This window comes from Trachypithecus francoisi, unplaced genomic scaffold (genome assembly GCF_009764315.1).
Source record: "Trachypithecus francoisi isolate TF-2019V2 unplaced genomic scaffold, Tfra_2.0 Lachesis_group12, whole genome shotgun sequence".
Taxonomy (NCBI): domain Eukaryota; kingdom Metazoa; phylum Chordata; class Mammalia; order Primates; family Cercopithecidae; genus Trachypithecus; species Trachypithecus francoisi.
Window position 1 is genome coordinate 108,449,080 of NW_022681457.1, and position 19,518 is coordinate 108,468,597.

General features: G+C 49.9%; 1 protein-coding gene across 3 annotated transcripts in view; it reads right to left on the reverse strand.

Moving 5' to 3' along the window:
• Positions 1-19,149, reverse strand: part of PLEKHM2 (pleckstrin homology and RUN domain containing M2) — a 51,110-nt gene extending 31,961 nt beyond the window's left edge. For all 3 annotated transcript variants that reach the window (XR_004441075.1, XM_033228186.1, XM_033228185.1), the window contains exon 1: positions 18,690-19,149. Coding sequence is in view for 2 of the 3 variants with exons in the window: in XM_033228186.1 (XP_033084077.1) it covers positions 18,690-18,749 (60 nt within the window). In the remaining variant the exon portion in view is untranslated. The remainder of the gene's footprint in view (positions 1-18,689) is intronic.
• Positions 19,150-19,518: the final 369 nt, after the last annotated feature.

Genomic DNA, 19,518 nt, shown 5'->3' on the forward strand with positions numbered 1-19,518 from the left:
AGTCGTCAGGGTCATGGCAGCAGGGGCCTAAAAGGGAGGTGCTGCGACCGTGAGGAAAGCACATGGGTGCAGTGGCAGGGGCATCAGCCTGATGGGCGCTCATCATGGAGGCCAGGAGCTTGCATGGATCCTGCATCAGCAAATGAGGCATTTAAACACGACAGTGAAGAGGCAGCTGGGACTCGAAAACATAGCAAATATTTGACGATAATGAGGAAAAGTTATTGTGAATTTTTTGTAATATTGGGTCACGTGAGAAAAGAATCCTAATTTTTGAACAATATGTACTGAAATATTTATGGATGTCTGGAAATCTGTTTCAAAATAATAGAGGGCTGGTGGTATAGATTGTCCAGTGATAGTAAGAGCTGAACATGGGGCTTCAGTATGCCATTCTGCCTATTTTGGGTCAGAAGAGGGGGTGAGGGAAGTGGAAGAAGAGGAAAGAAGAAGGAAGGAAGAAGGAAGAGGGAAGGGAAGGGAAGGAAAGGGAGGAGGAAGGGAGGAAGGGAGGGAGGAAGAGACAGTAAATACAGAAAACCCCTTTGACCAGTTTTGCCAAACAAGTGGCAGAAAAACTGGGGTAAAGAAATAAAAGTCCTTGCCCAGGAAAGACAGGATGGTCCCCCTCTGGCCACAACGGAGAGTCCAGAAGCAGGTGGGCCAGTATTCTCTGTGGTGGGAGGATGAAAAGTTGTCATCAGAAGAAAATTCAAAAGCAAGCAAGATCGACTGAGAATGAAGAGAGAGATTCAGATTTAAGGTAATTTTCTTTTTAACATGGAGGTTCCCTAAGGTCCATGAACTCTGAGGCTTCTGTCTCAAAGGCATGTTCCCAAACCATGCTCTAGACCTGCTCAGCTTCTGTCCTGTCCCTGCTGCTGATTTTTCGGGTGTACTCAGGCACCAGGACCAGGAAGAGCTGGCTCAGCTCATCCTAGACTCTCCCAAAGCCAGGAGCACGGGGCTCCCAGGCGCTCTGGGAAGGCCGGGCGTCACAAGACTGCTTCGGGGAAGTGTGGGTGGTACACTCCAACAAGCCAAGAAATGCCTGACACAGAGAATTTTAATCAGGGTGAGCCCCACTCTCTGCTCTGAGCTGCCACAGCCTGGCCTTCTCTGTCCCGTGTCTCTCTGATCTTCACACACCCACAAAACAATTTCTAGTACTATGGCTGATACGAAGAAATCCTTCCAGATTGGTCTCTAATAATTAACTCAAAGGTGGCTGTGAAAGATGATAAATGGCCAAATGAACACAGCTAATCCCGCCATTAACACAGCTAACTGTTTTGTATTTTTAGTAGAGACAGGGTTTCACCATCTTGGCCAGGATGGTCTTGAACTCCTGGCCTCATGAGCCACCTGCCTCGGCCTCCCAAAGTGCTGGGATTATAGGCGTGAGCCACTGCGCCGGGCTAATAACACCACATTTTTATGTGATCCAAGGAATAAACCACCACTGCCAACAGCACTTCTGTAGATACTCTCCCCTGCGATCTAAGACAAGGCTGGGTGCTGGCCAGGGCTGAGGAATTTCAGCATCAAAGAGCAGAAGAGCCCTTGGAAACCATTTGGTTAGGAAGCAGAGTTTCCTGGGGACTCCCATTCGGTAAGAATGCCCTGCCCTGTGTAGAAGGGTGTGTGAAGGGAGCTGGAGTTAAGGAGAGGGAGAGGGAGAAGTTATCAGTGAATGAAACTAACTACTGAATGTAATGAAAATCAGAAAAATAATCACTTAGCCACAACCCTCATTTTATAGGCAGGGAGACCGGAGCCCAGGGAGACAGGGGCACTTCCTGCACGCCCTAGCTTTGGCCAGTGTCCCACCACTGTACCGCAGTCTTGGCCAGGTGTGCTCACACACAGGCGTAGCTACTTTTGGAGCTCCTTCTGCTTCATTCCACCTGGAGATAAAGCGGTCGGGACATCAGCTGTCACCACCCCAGAAGTGCTCATCCCAGCCTGGGTGACAAAGCGAGACCTTGTCTCTAAAAAAAAAAAAACAAAAAAAAAAAACAAAACTGAGGGGGGCAGAGCAGCAGGGGCCATGGGCCATCCCCAGAGCTTCTGTGATGGGGCTCTGTAGGATTTAGAGGACCACGTCAGGAATGTCCCAGTTGCTTCCCTCCTAGACAACATGAGATGTCAACAGAGGCTTCAGCTGCTGGGTGTCTGCCGCTTTACCAGCCCCAGGGGACCACAATGCTTCCGATGTACACTGCTGATTTTATTTTTGTTGTTTTTCTTTGAGATGGGGGCTCACTATGTCGCTCAAGCTGGAGTGCAGTGGCTAATCACAGGCATAATCATAGCACACTACAGTCTCGAACTCCTGGGCTCAAGCAATCCTTCCACCTCAGCCTTCCATGTAGCTGGGACGATAGGTGCACACCACCATGCCTAGCCTACTCTCCTAGAATAATATATTTATGTAATATAATAATAGAGATGGGGTCTCACTATATTGCCCAGGCCAGTCTTGAACTCCTGGGCTCAAGCGATCCTCCCACCTCATCATACCCGGACCAGTCTCCTATTTATTTATTTTAATAATAGAGATGGGGTAAAGACACATGCACATGTATGTTTATTGCGGCACTATTCACAATAGCAAAGACTTGGAACCAACTCAAATGTCCATCAATGATAGACTGGATTAAGAAAATGTGGCACATATACACCATGGAATACTATGCAGCCATAAAAAAGGATGAGTTCATGTCCTTTGCAGGGACATGGATGAAGCTGGAAACCATCATTCTGAGCAAACTATCACAAGGACAGAAAACCACACACTGCATGTTCTCACTCATCGGTGGGAACTGAACAATGAGAACACTTGGACACAGGGCAGGGAACATCACACACCAGGGCCTGTCATGGGGTGGAGGACTGGGGGAGGGATAGCATAGGAGAAATACCTAATGTAAATGACAAATTAATGGGTGCAGCAAACCAACATGGCACATATATACCTATACATCCGTGCACATGTACCCTAGAACTTAAAGTATAATAAAATAATAATAATTAAAAATTAATAGAGATGGGGGTCTCACTATATTGCCCAGGCTGGTCTCGAACTCCTGGGCTCAAGTGATCCTCCTGCCTTGGCCTCCTAAAACCCTGGGATTACAGGCATGAGCCACTGCATCAAGCCTACTCTCCTAATTTTAAAATCCTTCACCTGAGGTTCCACTGCACCATAGCCTGGAAAATATTTCATTCTCAATGGCAATCAAATTATAGAGCAAGAGAGCCCAGAAATCATCCCTGCATAAGAACCAATCAGAGATCTTGCAATTCAAAAACGAGGCTAGTTGCTCTATATGAAAAATGTTGGTCAGGTGCAGTGGCACTATAATCACACCTATAATCCCAGCACTCTGGGAGCCGAGGTGGGCACATCACCTGAGGTCAGGAGTTCGAGACCATCCTGGCTAACATGGTGAAACCACGTCTCTACTAAAAAATACAAAAATCTAGCCGGGCGGGCACCTGTAGTCCCAGCTACTCGGGAGGCTGAGGCAGGAGAACGGCATAAACCTGGGAGGCGGGGCTTGCAGTGAGCCGAGATCGCGCCACTGCACTCCAGTCTGGGCGACAGAGCGAGACTCCGTCTCAAAAAAAAAAGAAAAAAAAGAAAAGAAAAAAAAGAAAAATGCTGTTCGCCGGGAGTGGTGGCTCATACCTATAATCCCAGCACTTTGGGAGCCCAAGGCAGGAAGTTCGCTTGAGCCCAGGAGTTCAAGACCAGCCAGGGCAACATAGCAAGACCACCATCTCTACAAAATAGTAAAAAATTTGCCAGGCCTGGTGGCACGCACCTATAGTCCCAACTACTTGGGATGATGAGGTGGGAGGATTGCTTTAGCCCAGGAGCTTGAGGCTGCAGGGAGTTATGGTTGTGCACTGCAGCCTGGGTGACAGAGCAAGACCCTGTCTCAATCAATCAATCAATCAATCAATCAATAGAAAAATGCCATCCTGGCCGGGCGCGGTGGCTCAAGCCTGTAATCCCAGCACTTTGGGAGGCCGAGACGGGCGGATCACAAGGTCAGGAGATCGAGACCATCCTGGCTAACACGGTGAAACCCCGTCTCTACTAAAAAATACAAAAAACTAGCCGGGCAAGGTGGCGGGCGCCTGTAGTCCCAGCTACCCGGGAGGCTGAGGCAGGAGAATGGCGTGAACCCGGGAGACGGAGCTTGCAGTGAGCCAGGATCCGGCCACTGCACTCCAGCCCGGGCGACAGAGCGAGACTCCGTCTCAAAAAAAAAAAAGAAAAATGCCATCCTTCAGCTATGTCTTAGAAGGGCAGTCAAAGCCCCTAGCCAGATAGATAGATAGATAGATAGATAGATAGATAGATAGATAGATAGATAAATAATAAATAAATAGAAAAATGCCATCCTTCAGCGATGTCTTAGAAGGGCAGTCAAAGCCCCTAGCCAGGAAGGATGTGTGCCCAGACTGGGTGGCATCCTGGGTCTGGTAAAGTCCCCCAATGTGTGGAGCTGTCATAAAGGGTTTATCCACCATGGGACTGCATCGATCTTTAAGCAAGTTTGGTGAAATCAATGCTTTTTTTTTTTTTTTTGAGACGGAGTCTCGCTCTGTCGCCCAGGCTGGAGTGCAGTGGCCGGATCTCAGCTCACTGCAAGCTCCGCCTCCCGGGTTCCCGCCATTCTCCTGCCTCAGCCTCCGGAGTAGCTGGGACTACAGGCGCCTGCCACCGCGCCCGGCTAGTTTTTTGTATTTTTTAGTAGAGAAGGGGTTTCACCGTGTTCGCCAGGATGGTCTCCATCTCCTGACCTTGTGATCCGCCCGTCTCGGCCCCCCAAAGTGCTGGGATTACAGGCTTGAGCCACCGCGCCCGGCCAGGGATTGACTTCTTACAGAGGGACCGAGGACTGCTCTTGAGGTGGTGAGAAAACTGCTAAGAGGTTCTGCCAAGGGGCCCCTCAGTGAACACCAGAGACCTAGAAGCCAGCCAATGGCCTGGAAAACAGAGTGCACACGATTCTACTCCATTCTTCTCCTGCTGGGACAGAAGCAGAAGCTGGCAGAGACCCTGAGCTCTGTTTTCTGAGCTCTCCATGCTCAGTGTTGTGTGTGGCACTGGCGGAGGAGAAGGGAGTTTTTCAAAGCCTCCTTTTAACGGAAGCTTCAGCTGGTGTGTTCATCTTTCACTTCCCTTTTCCTCTCCTGTGCTTACACCACCACCTCATGAGTGTCTCCCCCACCCTACACCACCACCTCATGAGTGCCTCCATTACCCAGACAACCCAAGTATGACCAAGGGAAATGCTCACCCCGTCACTGTCTAAATCACAATGTTAGGCTGGGGGACCCTGGGGGGACTCTTGCTGCCATTCCAAGGTCAGATATTCTACAGGCTGAAAATGTAAATACAAGGCTAGAAAGCATGATAGACTTTCATGGATTACAAATCCATAATGGATAGTAAAGGACATTAGGGAGGACTTGGGGCGTACACCTATCCCACTGCAATTTGTTTGATGTCTGTCTCCTCTTCCAGAACGTCTGCCCCACGGCGGAAGGAGCTTGGTAGGATCTGCTCACTGTTGATTCCTATGACTAGAAGAGTGCTCAGCACATAATACTCACTCAACAAATATTTGTGGCCAGGGGCGGCAGCTCACGCCTGTAATCCCAACACTTTGGGAGGCCGAGGTGGGTGGATCACCTGAGGTCAGGAGTTCGAGACCAGCTTGACCAATATGATGAAACCCCGTCTCTACTAAAAATACAAAAATTAGCCAGGCGTGGTGGCGGGCGCCTATAATCCCAGCTACTCGGGAGGCTGAGTTAGGAGAATTGCTTGAACCCAGGAGGTGGAGATTGCAGTGAGCCGAGATTGCGCCATTGCACTACAAGCCTGGGCAACAAGAGCGAAACTCAGTCTCAAACAAAACAAAACAAAATTTAAAAAAACAAATATTTGGGCCGGGCGCGGTGGCTCAAGCCTGTAATCCCAGCACTTTGGGAGGCCGAGACGGGCGGATCACGAGGTCAGGAGATCGAGACCATCCTGGCTAACACGGTGAAACCCCGTCTCTACTAAAAATACAAAAACTAGCTGGGCGAGGTGGCGGGCGCCTGTAGTCCCAGCTACTCGGGAGGCTGAGGCAGGAGAATGGCGTAAACCCGGGAGGCGGAGCTTGCAGTGAGCTGAGATCCGGCCACTGCACTCCAGTCCGGGAGACAGAGCAAGACTCCGCCTCAAAAAAACAAAAAAACAAAAAAACAAACAAAAAAAAAAACAAATATTTGTTAGATGGTTTTATGGAGGACTGGCCCCCAGACTGACCCATGGGGACGTGTTATCTGTTACTTCAAGACCAACACCATGGAGAAGGAAAAGGGTCAGAGAAATGGAAACAGCAAGAGCCAGAAAATGGTTCAAATTCCAGCCCTGCTCCTTGTGAGCTTAATAACCTCTGGCAGTTTATTTCTCTAAACTCCATTCCCTCTTGTGTTAAACAGGCACTGGGCGGGTGCAGTGGCTCATGCCTGTAATCTCAGCACTTTGGGAAACCAAGGCAGAGAATGGCTTGAGCCCAGGAGTTTCAGAGCAGCCTAGGCAACATGGCAAAACTCCATCTCTACAAAAAAAAAAAAAAAGGCAGAAAAAATTAGTTGGACGTGATGGTACACCTGTAGTACCAGCTACTCAGGAGGGCTGAGGTGGGGGGATTATTTGATCCTGGGAGGTCGAGGCTGCAGTGAGCCGAGATCACACCACTGCATTCCACCCTGGGTGACAGAGCGAGACCCTGTCTCCAAAAAACAAACCCCAAAGCCGGGTGTGGTGGCTCACGTCTATAATCCCAGCACTTTGGGAGGCCGAAGCGGGCGGATCACCTGAGTTGGAGACTAGCCTGGCCAACAGGGTGAAACCCCATTGCTACTAAAAATACAAAAATTAGCTGGGCACGGTGATGGGCATCTGTAATCCCAGCTACTCTGGAGGCTGAGGCAGGAGAACCGTTTGAACCTGGGAGGCAAAGTTTGCATTGAGCTGAGATGGTGTCACTGCACTCCAGCCTGGGCGACAGAGCGAAACTCTGTCCAAAAAACCTCAAAAAACCCAAAACGCCCCAATATCATGGGCACTGACCCAGGAAACGCATGTAAACATGCCAACTGTAGGGCCTGGCATGGAACAGGTGCCGAATAAACTAAATGTTAAAGATTCCTGTGGTTTTATTACTCCCCTTCCTCTCAACATGTTCAGGACTCTCATGCCTCAGTAGTCTGTGAACACCAAAAACAACTTGGGGCAGAAGTGTGAACAATGACGGTTGATTACCCTCAAAAATTAAGTTTGGAGATTTTTGTGTATTTCAAGCACTCATCAGTTCCTTCCTTGTTCTCGCATAATATTGGGTTTCTCAGAATCTGTTAGTTCCAACTGTTAAATACAGTTATCTGGGGAGGAAGGGAATTACAAGAAACTAATACCTTCTTCCTTATATATTTGTGCAATTTTTGTAAACACTTATAGGCAAAGGAGGAAAAGATACATTACAAGTACACAGCATAAGGCCAGGTGCAGTGGCTCATGCCTGTAAGCCCAGGACTTTGGGAGGCCAAAGCAGGTGGATCACTTGAAGTCAGGAGTTCAAGACCAGCCTGGCCAATATGATGAAACCCCGTCTCTACTGAAAAATACAAAAATTGGCCCAATGTGGTGGTGCCTGCCTGTAATCCCAGCTACTTGGGAGGCTGAGGCAGGAGAATCACTTGAACCCGGGAGGTGGAGGTTGCAGTGAGCCGAGATCACATCACTGCCCTCCAGCTTGGGCAATAGAGTGAGACTCTGTCTCAAAAAAACCAAACCAAACAAAATACACAGCATGGAGGAGAATATCTGTACAGAGGGCCACCTGCTTCACTGGCAAGAGGTCAGGAGAAGCTCTCAGGACCCTGGATGGTTTCAATAACTGATAGATCAATGGCCTAAACTTTAATCTCCAGTGGAAAGGACTCTCCCAGAAATCAGCCTTATTCACCTGCCTCAAATGGAAGTTCTAGGACGTCTGCACCTTGAATGAGCAACACCAAGGGGGATAGGGCTGGAAGGGAGACTTCACCCAAACCAACCGGCCCCGCTACCTGGTTTAGACTCTCAGGGAGGAGAGCTCGGGGCCCAGAGTTGCTCGTTCTCTATTGCACAGCAGTTCCCAGATCACAGGCCGAGAAACCTGTTTTTTGTTTTTTTTCTGAGATGGAGTCTCGCTCTGTCGCTCAGGCTAGAGTGCAGTGGCATGATCTTGGCTCACTGCAACCTCTGCCTCCTAGGTTCAAGTGATTATCCTGCCTCAGCCTCCTGAGTAGCTGGGATTACATGCATGCGCCACCATGCCTGGCTAATTTTTCTATTTTTAGTAGAGACGGGGTTTCACCATGTTAGTCAAGCTGGTCTCGAACTCCTGACCTCATGATCCACCCACCTGGGTCTCCCAAAGTGCTGGGATTACAGGCGTGAGCCACCATGCCCGGCCAAGAAACCTGTTTTATCAGCAGAGGTGGCAGCCCAGAGAGCTTTTTGTCGTGAGAAAAGCTCTATTGCTTCCCTGGGACAGAAGGGCACTGCCAGCTCCAGCAGCAACACACTCCTGCTGGGGTGGTGAGTCCTGATGCCTGAGATGGGCACTGAAGAATCCCGAGGTAGGCATGACCCAGCCAGGAGCCCCACAGTCCCTGCAAATGCCAGCCTTCTCCCTACAATAGTCACGAACTGAACACCAGCTCTTGTCTTTCCACATTAAGGCTCCTGTGGACTACTCTGCCTCTTACTCAACGTTTCCAGACCTAACATTTGTGTCAGCTGGCAGCAGATTTTTAGTTTTGCTGGGAATTTCTTTTCACACTAGGCTCCAGCTGGATGAATTCTGAGGGAGAACCACAGGAATCACCACTGCTCCATCTGAAGCTCTGGAGTGCTAGCCATGATGGCAGAGTGACCACAGACAGTCAGCCCCATCTGAACAGAGAGCCTGTTACTACCAGATGGCGACCTGTTCCTGTTAAACCCCAGGTGAGTTTCTGCCTGGCCTCAAATCATCATACAGGGCTTTTCAATCTGGATGGGCCTAAGCCATAGCCAAACCATGGAGAGAGTGAGCCCAGGGTGTTCTGTGATGGGATGGAAAGGACCACAGTGTCACAAGGTTTCTAACAGAAACCTGACGTCAGAGAAGCGTTTTGTAAAAGGAGAATCATAACTTAAAAGCAAACGGGCATGGGTCTGGGTGAGGTGGCTCACGCCTGTAATCCCAACACTTCAGAAGGCTGAGGCGGGCGGATCACTTGAGGCCAGGAGTTCGAGACCAGCCTGGCCAACATGGTGAAACCCCATCTCTACTAAAAATACAAAAATTAGCCAGGTGTGGTGGCAGGCACCTCTAATCCCAGCTACTCAGGAGGTTGAGGCAGGAGAACTGCTTGAACCCAGGAGGTGGAGGCTGCAGTGAGCCGAGATTGCGCCACTGCCCTCCAGCCTGGGCAAGGGAGAGAGACTCTGTCTCAAAAAAGAAAAAAAAAAAAAAAGTGTGGCTAGGCACAGTGGCTCACGCCTGTAATCCCAGCACTTTGGGAGGCCAAGGCAGGTGGATCACTTGAGGTCAGGAGTTCGAGACCACCCTGACCAACATGGTGAAACCCCCCCATCTCTACTAAAAATACAAAATTAGCTGGGCATGGTGGTGCACGCCTATAATCCCAGCTACTTGGGAGGCTGAGGCAGGAGAAACGCTTGAACCGGGGAGAAGGAGGTTGCAGTGAGCTGAGATCATGCCACCATGCTCCAGCCTGAGCAACAAGAGCAAAACTCCATTAAAAAAAGAAAAAGTGGGCCAGGTGCGGTGGCTCAAGCCTGTAATCCCAGCACTTTGGGAGGCCGAGATGGGCGGATCACGAGGTCAGGAGATGGAGACCATCCTGGCTAACACAGTGAAACCCCGTCTCTACTAAAAATACAAAAAAAAAAAAAAAAAAAAAACTAGCCGGGCGAGGTGGCGGGCGCCTGTAGTCCCAGCTACTTGGGTGGCTGAGGCAGGAGAATGGCGTAAACCCGGGAGGCGGAGCTTGCAGTGAGCTGAGATCTGGCCACTGCACTCCAGCCGGGGCGACAGAGTGAGACTCTGCCTCAAAAAAAAAAAAAAAGAAAAAGAAAAAGTGAATGGGCATGGGCACAGTGGCTTGCACCTGTAACCCCACACTTTGGGAGGCTGGGGTGAGAGGAAGGCTTGAGGCCAGGAGCTCAACACCAGCCTGAGCAACACAGGGAAACCCAGTCTCCGCAAAAAAAAAAAAAAAAACACACACACACACACACACACAAAAAAACGAAAAAAGTAAATGGGCAGGGCTCAGAAAAAGCAGTTATCACTTCTCCACTAGTATCTACTCCTGAGCCTGGGTGGAGTTACTCACGGGGTTAGGATCCCTCTGTGCACACCATGGCTTCCAGGTTAGGGACCTTCAGGTCCCTCCCAGCCCTCACCAGACAGCCTCTACTCTGGGAGAGAGGAAAGGAGCAGGGAAATAGCCACTGGGAATTTAGGACCTGGAGGAAGAAGAGGAAGAGGAGCAGGGAGAAGGCACACTGACCCTTAACACTTCAGTTTGTAAAGTGTGTGTGTAGATACTATTTTATGTAAATCTTTATCCTGGTGACTCAGGTCCTTAGGGATTTTGAGAACATTTAAAACTCTAAAACTCTTACGAGTTTTTCTGTAAAGCCAGAGAGAAACAAAACTATTGATCTAAACCAAATAGTTAATACAATTTTTACATCTACCTACCAACCAGTCCCTCTCCAGGAATGAGCTAGCCCAGCTAATTTTTTTTTTTTTTTCAAGACAGGGTCTCACTGTCACCCAAGCTGGAGTGTAATGGCATGATCCTGGCTCACTGCAGCCTCAACCTTATGGGCTCAAGTGACCCTCCTGCCTCAGCCTCCTGAGTAGCTGGGACTATAGGCATGTGCCACCATGCCCACCTAATTTTTTATTTTTATAGAGACGGGGTCTCATTATGTTGCACAGGCTGGTCTTGAATTCCTGGACTCAAGTGATCCTCCCACCTCAGCCCCGCAAAGTGCTGGGATTATAGTCGTGAGCGACGATGCCCACTGCCTCTCCTCCCCGCCTCCAGCTAATTTTTATGTACTTGCAGATCTAACCTATCTCAGGAGTAGAAAAATGAGAAAAAGTTCACCATCCAAGGCAGCCTTTTCAACTGCACAGACAGGGTGGGCTGAACAACAGCTGTGGCTCATTCACCAGAGCCAGTAAATCCCGATCCCGGCTGGGGACTGGGAGACTCCTGCTCAAGACAGTGTGCCTGGCCGGAAATAGAACTTTACTCAGAGCCGACGCGGTGGGGCACTGTCTGTCCAAACCGAAGTGGGTGGGAGACTGAAGCCAGAGAATGTTGTCAGGACCCAGGAACTGAGCGATGGTTACCCTATTACAATTCACTTACCCCTTTAAACGGTGGGACAACAGGGGCAATTACTTTTCATTTTATATAATTCTGAGCTATTTGTGTGTTTTTAAAAACAACTACTTATTTTCTTAGAATAATTTTACGGCCAAGTGCAGTGGCTTATGCCTGTAATCCTAGTACGCAGGCCGAGGTGGGAGGATCACATGAGCTCAGGAGTTCGAGACCAGCCTGGGCCACATAGTGAGACCCTGCCTCCACAAAAAAGTAAAATAAAAATTAGCTGGACGTGGTGGCATACGTCTGTAGTCCCAGCTACTCAGGTGGCTGAAGTGGGAGAATCGCTTGATCCCAGGAGTTGAAGGCTGCAGTGAGCCACGATGGTGCCACTGTACTCCAGCATGGGCCACATAGTGAAACCCTATCTCAAACAAACACACGCACAAAAAGAATCATTTTGCATTCTCTTATCCTACTCGGTGTCCCTTACAGGTTGCAATGTCATTGCCTTAGGGAATCTTCCCTGATCATCTCCAAAGCAAACTTCCCTGCCAGTTCTTTATCATATTGCTTGAATGCCTTCATAACGCTTACCATGATCTGAAATCATCTCTGCATTTGTCTACGAATTTATCACCCTTCTTCTTCTTCTAGAATGTCAGCTCCATGAGGGCAGACACTCATCTGCTTGTTCATAAGAACCTTCCTAGGGCCTATGATGGTGAGGTCCTAAGAAAGATGCTCACAAAATAGTTTTGAATAATTGAATACAAAGACACATGATGGGATTTACAAGTGTCCACATTCACTCCGCAAGCCTAATATAACGTGCAAAAACACAGCTACAATAGAGATTTGGTTAACTATAGGACTGGTTGCACCAACTTCTCTGGAAGTAATCCCTGACCTACCTTGGCAAGGACTTTTTCATATGAATACATGCTTCATATGTGAAATACTGCCTATGGGCTAAATCCAGCCTGCTACCTATTTTTGTAAATAAAGTTTTGTTGGAACAAAGCCACACTCATACACATTTGGTTGCTTTTGAGCAGAACTGAGCAGTTTCAACAAAGACTATACGGCCTGAAAATATTTACCATGTGGCCTTTTAAGAAAAAGTTTGAGCTTGAAGAAACAGAGCAGTGTAGTATAAGACTCTCACTGAAGGCCGGGCGCGGTGGCTCAAGCCTGTAATCCCAGCACTTTGGGAGGCCGAGACGGGCGGATCACGAGGTCAGGAGATCGAGACCGTTCTGGCTAACACGGTGAAACCTCGTCTCTACTAAAAAATACAAAAAACTAGCCGGGCGAGGTGGCGGGCGCCTGTAGTCCCAGCTACTGGGGAGGCTGAGGCAGGAGAATGGCGTAAACCCGGGAGGCGGAGCTTGCAGTGAGCCGAGATCTGGCCACTGCACTCCAGCCTGGGCGACAGACCGAGACTCCGTCTCAGAAAAAAAAAAAAGACTCTCACTGAAGCCGGAGGCAGTGGCTCACATCTGTACTTTGGGAGGCTAAAGCGGGTGTATCACTTGACACCGGGAGTTCAAGACCAGCCTGGCCAACATGGTGAAATCCTGTCTCTACTCAAAATACAAAAATTAGCAGGGTGTGGTGGTCTGTGCCTGTAATCCCAGCTACTCGGAAGGTTGAGGCATGAGAATTTCTTGAACCCGGGAGGAGGGGGTTGCAGTGAGTCAAGATCATGCCACTGTACTCCAGTCTGGGCGACAGAGCAAGACTATCAAAAAAAACAAAAACAAACAAACAAAAAACACTCGGCTGGGCGTGGTGGCTCACGCCTGTAATCCCAGCACTTTGGGAGGCCGAGGCAGGCGGATCACCTGAGGTAGGGAGTTTGAGGCCAGCCTGGCCAACATGGCAAAACCCCATCTCTACTAAAAATACAAAATTAGCCGGCCATAGTGGTTCATGCTTGTAATCCCAGATACTGGAGAGGCTGAGGCTCAAGAATCACTTGAACTTGGGAGGCGGAGGTTGCAGTGAGCTGAGATCATGCCACTGCACTCCAGCCTGGACAACAAGAGCAAAATTCCGTCTCCAAAAAACAAAAACAAAAACAAAACAACACTCACTGAAGACTGCACAAGGGGGAACTGCAGAGTCCACAGAGACACTTGCAAGTAGTAATGGTGGCTTTTACTTAGGCCTCACTGTAAGCAAGATATTGTGCTAAGTGCTGTAAGGGTGTTCTCTCATATAATTGAATAATCATTATAACATTAGTAGTAGGTTCTCACTGCTGATGCGAACAGTGGTCCAGTCATCTGCCAGGATTGAGATGGTCAGTGACAAACCCAGAAGTCAAACCCAGGCCCAAGTCTGCATACCTCTTAAGCCTGCATTTGTGTCCGCTAGGCTACATGGCTTCCACAGAAAGCACTTTCCAGCCGCATCTTGCAGAACCCTTGGCAATCTTAAGACAGGCCCATCTTAAGACAGGTCACGCCTGTCCTTGGAAAACCATCTAGAGGGCCCCACTTCCTTGGGAATGCCTAGGCTGTTTCTTCTATCTTGAATGCCTGCTTGTTCTCTTTCTCTGAACTCTACCAGTATTTCTTTTTTTTTTTTTTTAGACGGAGTTTCGCTCTTGTTGCCCAGGCTGGAGTGCAATGGTGTGATCTCAGCTCACCGCAACCTCTGCCTCCCAGGTTTAAGTGATTCTCCTGCCTCAGCCTCCCGAGTAGCTGGGATTACAGGTATGTGCCACCACGCCTAGCTAATTTTGTATTTTTAATAAAGATGGGGTTTCTCCATGTTGGTCAGGCTGGTCTCGATCTCCTGACCTCAGGTGATCCGCCCACCTTGGCCTCCCAAAGTGCTGGGATTCCAGGCGTGAGCCAGCGCGCCTGACCAGGAGGCTGCTTCTTATGGCACATAGTCTTTGCTCATTCTGCAGGCGTACACAGCAGACACACCTGCTCCTCAAAAGCAGAACTTGGGAACAATCACTGCCTGCCTTCCCTCCCCTGGAGAAGATGTTATTTAGTAGAATCACATGCTGATTCAAAAATGCCAAAGCTGTCGTTGACTTGGACATTTCTCTTTATTAACAAATCAGCAACCATTTATTGGCAGCATCTCGGATGTTTCTGCTACTAGCTCCCCTTCGAGAATTGAATATGGAATTGAATTTGCTTTCCATTGTTATCATTTCCTTTTTTTTTTTTTTTTTTGAGGAGTCTCCCTCTGTCACCCATGCTGGAGTGTAGTGGCGCGATCTCAGTTCACTGCAACCTCCACCTCCAGGGTTCAAGTGCTTCTCTGCCTCAGCGTCCCAAGTAGCTGGGACTACACGCATGCGCCACCACACCTGGCTAATTTCTGTATTTTTGGTAGAGATGGGGTTTCACCACGTTGGCCAGGCTGGTCTCGAATGTCTGGCCTCAAATTATCCATCCACCTTGGCCTCCCAAAGTGCTGGGATTACAGGCGTGAGCCACCATGCCCGGTCTATGTTATCACTTTCATTTAATCAGGTTAATTATTAAACTCTCCAGTTCTCTCTAACCCCCAGAAATTCTGTGTCCACATCAGAACACAGGTTGCCTTGGATTCAGATGGATTAACAGCTATTTCACCTGTCTAGTGTTATAATGGGTATTCACTATCACAAAATCTAAGTGTGAAAAGAGCTGAACTCAACAATACTCGTTGGGGATAGTGGTTGCTTTGAGGGTGTGGTTTCTGGGAGGGGGAACGAGGGGGCTTTCTGGGATAATGGTCATGTTCTGTTTCTTGGTCAGGGTGCTGGATATGCAGGTGTTTTCACTTTGTGAGAACTCATTAAGCTGTCCACTCAGGACCTGTGCACTTTTCTGCAGGCATGCTTCATTTTCACAAAAAGTTCTAAAATACTCTTTGCAAACACAGAAATACACAACGGATCTTTCCTTGCAGAAATACGCACCTCATTTTCTTCATGTAAAATCCTTATAAAGGACCAGTAAGACCATTTACTGGTGGTAGGATGGAAGAAAAAAGGCAAAGCAACTCTCAAGGTGTTATATAACACATTTAGGTGAGACTGGCATTCAAGGACAAATCTGACCCCAAGACTGCTGTCCTCAATGTTTACTGCTGTAGCCAAACTAACAGGTTCCTAGTAAAGCAGACACTCTGATTCAGAAAACCAAATGTAATTTATGATGCAAGAATCATATCGCAGTTGTCTCAAACAAAGACACAGCGGAAGTGGCTACCAAGAACAAATGGTGTTGTAGAACGACCTTTAGGTGGTGAGGCACTTGAGCCATCTTCAAGCCTTGTAAAATTGAGGAATGGGCTCTTCCACAAAGAAAAACTCTACCAGTTAAGACTGGGCCAGGATCCATGCTAAACACTCTACATATGTTTATTAAAATTTCACCACGCCTGTAATCCCAGCACTTTGGGAGACTGAGGCAGGCGGATCACAAGGTCGGGAGACCGAGACCATCCTGGCTAACACGGTGAAACCCCGTCTCTACTAAAAATACAAAAAAATTAGCCGGGTGTGGTGGCAGGCGCCTGTAGTCCCAGCTACTCGGGAGGCTGAGTCAGGAGAGTTGGCGTGAACCCGGAAGGCGGAGCCTGCAGTAAGCTGAGATCGCACTACTGCACTCCAGCCTGGGCAACAGAGCAAGGCTCCTGTCTCAAAAAAAAAAAAAAAAAGGCCGGGCACAGTGGCTCACGCCTGTAATCCCAACACTCTGGGAGGCCGAGGCAGGCGGATCACAAAGTCAGGAGTTCGAGCCCAGCCTGGCCAATATGGTGAAACCCTGTCTCTACTAAAAATACAAAAAAATTAGCCGGGCATGGTGGCACACACCTGTAATCCCAGCTACTCAGGAGGCTGAGGCAGGAGAATTGCTTGAACCTGGGAGGTGGAGGTTGTAGTGAGCTGAGATTGTGCTACTGCACTCCAGCCTGGGTGACAAAGTGAGACTTCTGTCTCAAAAAAAAAAAAAAAAAAAAAAAAATCACAACACAACCCGACCAATATGGTGAAATCCCGTCTCTACAAAAAACACAAAAATCAGTCGGGCGCGGTGGCTCACACCTGTAATCCCAGCACTTTGGGAGGCCAAGGCAGGCAGATCACTTGAGTTCAGGAGTTCCAAGACCAGCCTGGCCAACATGGTGAAACTCCATCTCCACTAAAAATACAAAAATTAGCCGGGCGTGGTGGCGCACGCCTGTAATCCCAAGCTACCTGGGAAGCCGAGGCAGGAGAATCACTTGAACCCGGGAGGTGGAGGTTGCAGTGAGCTGAGATCACACCACTGCCCTCCAGCCTAGGAAAGAGCAAGACTGTGTCTCAAAAACAAACAAAACAACAACAACAAAAAACACTTCACAACAACCCTAATTCTATCCCTGCTTTTTAGATGAAGAAACTGGGGCATGGAGAGGTTAACAAGCCTGACAAAGGTTACAGGGTTATTAATATGGCAGGGTGGGGATTCAGTCGGGCAGCTAGACTCCAGAATCCACGCTCCTAACGATGATGCTGACCATGGCTTTGGTTGTGATACACCCAGGGATGGGTTTGCAGTTTCTAGCATGTGACATTTTCTGGGGTGCATTCCAGCTCAATAAAGTGTCCTTGTCCAAACACCTACAATTATATGCATCTTAGCAAACACACCTAACTCTCATAAGTGACAGCCTGATTTACAGAGTGAATCTCTGCCTTCAAAAGACTCACGCTTATACATGTGACTGGGTGCTCCATGTCTACCACCTCTCCATCACAGACTTTCTCCATTCATTTGTTTGAAATAAAAAGACAAATGCCGGGCCTACCTGAAGCCACAAATCAGCCCAGATTAGATTAGAAAGGTCACCTGTGTTCCTTTCGCTTCCATTAGGAAAGATGTATTGCTTCTCAACAAAGTATTTGCTCATCCTGCCCACCTTGAGTAAGCAAAAACCATACCCCATTACATTAGCAAAGCTCAGTAAAACTACGTAAAACTCTTGTTGGATCTCAGCAATGTTACTTTAGTTGTGCTTTTAGAGGAACGTTTTTAGTAAGGGCAATTAGAGAATCTGTTTTATTTTTAAGTCACATTTATGTTTATGAAAGGTAAAATAGCTTGCCTGTGTTGCTTTTGAGGAATCTAAGTGGGAAAACAGACCATTATTTCAATATGATGGTTGATCTAATTATCTTCATTTTGCTTCTTCAAGTAAAATAAGCTGCTGAGTCCCTCATCCAAGCCATTTTATTTTTCTTTTCTTTTTTTTTTTTTCCAGTTTCTGAGACTATCTGGTGAGCCAGGAATTCAAATTACAGAGAGAGACAGAGAGAGAGAGAGAGAGGGAGAGAAATCCATTCTGATTTGGCCATTTAGGTTTTCAGTGAATATGGATTCTTTTAAAATTATTATTTTATTTTTACATCCAGCCCAATAATGTCAGAATATGGATTCTACCTTCTAGCACGGGACTCTTTTGCGGATATGCCAACTTCATCACAAATACATGCCCTTGACAGGTATGTACTCATTTCTACCTGGAATTGGGACAGTGATGTTTACTGCGGCAAGCCCCACAGCAAGGTGTCTGTGGTGTCACCCGGTTCCTCGGTTCCGCATCCAAACTGCAATCCCCAGGTACTTCAGGTTCTTATAATCAAAGCCCCCAGTGAACCTCTTCAAAGCTACCATCCTTGAGCAAGATTATTCAGGGGATTTCCCAGGGGCAGAGGCAATGTCGCCGGGACCCAGGCCCGGGGAAAGTTAAGTTGCTTGTCACTGGTCTCCACCCTGACTGCCAGACCCTGGGCGACGCCAGCCTTGCAGTGGGACCCGGGGATGCAGCGGATTCCGGAGGAAGCTGCATAGGGCTCCTTCAGGAGCTGCCGGGGGCGCCGCTGCCCCAGTGGGGGACGGGAGGGTCGCTGACCCCTCTCCAGGAGGGCAGGGCCCCGGGCCAGGTTTGGGGAAGCTCCGAGGATGCTGACCTAACTTTGTTCTTTAAAAATAGCTCCGAGGCCGCGGCGCTCACGTGAGCGGCCCCGCTTCCCCTCCACCGGCCCAGGGCTCCCGGCCGCTCGTCGCCCCCCGGGTCGCGGAGGGGAAGGGCGGGGGGCCCGAGTCCCGGCGGCAGGAGGGACCCCGGCCCGGGCAAGCGCCGCCGGAGGGCGTTGGGGGAGCGGCGGGGAAGGGGCCTCGGCCGGGAGGGAGGCCGGCCGCTCTCACCTTCTTCACCGACAGCGAGATGTTCTCCAGGATCCGGTCCTTCACCTCCCGCGGCTCCATGGCGCTGCCACCGTCGCCGCCGCTGCCGCCGCCCCGCCGCCTCTTCCCGCGCCGGGGGCCGGGGGCCGCCGCCAACCGCTGCCGCCGGCCGTGCGGGGGCTCCGTCGTGCCGGCCGCGGGGCCCGGCGCCCGCCGCCCGGCCCTCGCCTCGCCCGGGCCCTCGCTCCACCGCGGCCAGGCGGCTCCGGAGCGCGGCCGGCGGGGAAGGAGGCCGCGGGCTGTGCGCGGCGGCGGCGGCAGGAACTGATGTCAGGCGGGGCGGCGCCAGGGCCCGCCTGCGCCTGGGGACTCCGGGGACCCGGAGACCCGCACAGACCCTGGGCGCGGCCCTCCCCAGAGACCCCGAGACCCGCCCCCAGCCCTCCTCAGGCCACAGACTCTCCCCGGGTCCCCAGAGACACTCTCAGACCCCAGGGACTCCGGAGATCTCGTGCCGGGGACCCCGGCCCTTCTCAGCCCACAGATTCCCTCAGGGACCCCAGAGACACCCTCAGACCCCAGGGACTCAGGAGACCCCGACCCCACCTGCCCAGGACACCGGCCCTCCTCGGAGATCCTCCCCACCAGTCCTCCTCAGGCCATAGACTACCCCCCGGGACCTCAGAGACACTCTAAGATTCCAGGGACTCCGGAGACCCCAGTCCCACCTTCTGGGGACCCCAAAGACCCTGGGCCCCCAGCCCTCCTCAGAGACCCCCACAGACCCCGAGGCGCTGACCCTCTTCAAAGACCCCAAGACCCTCCCCACAGCCCTCCTCAGCCCACAGGC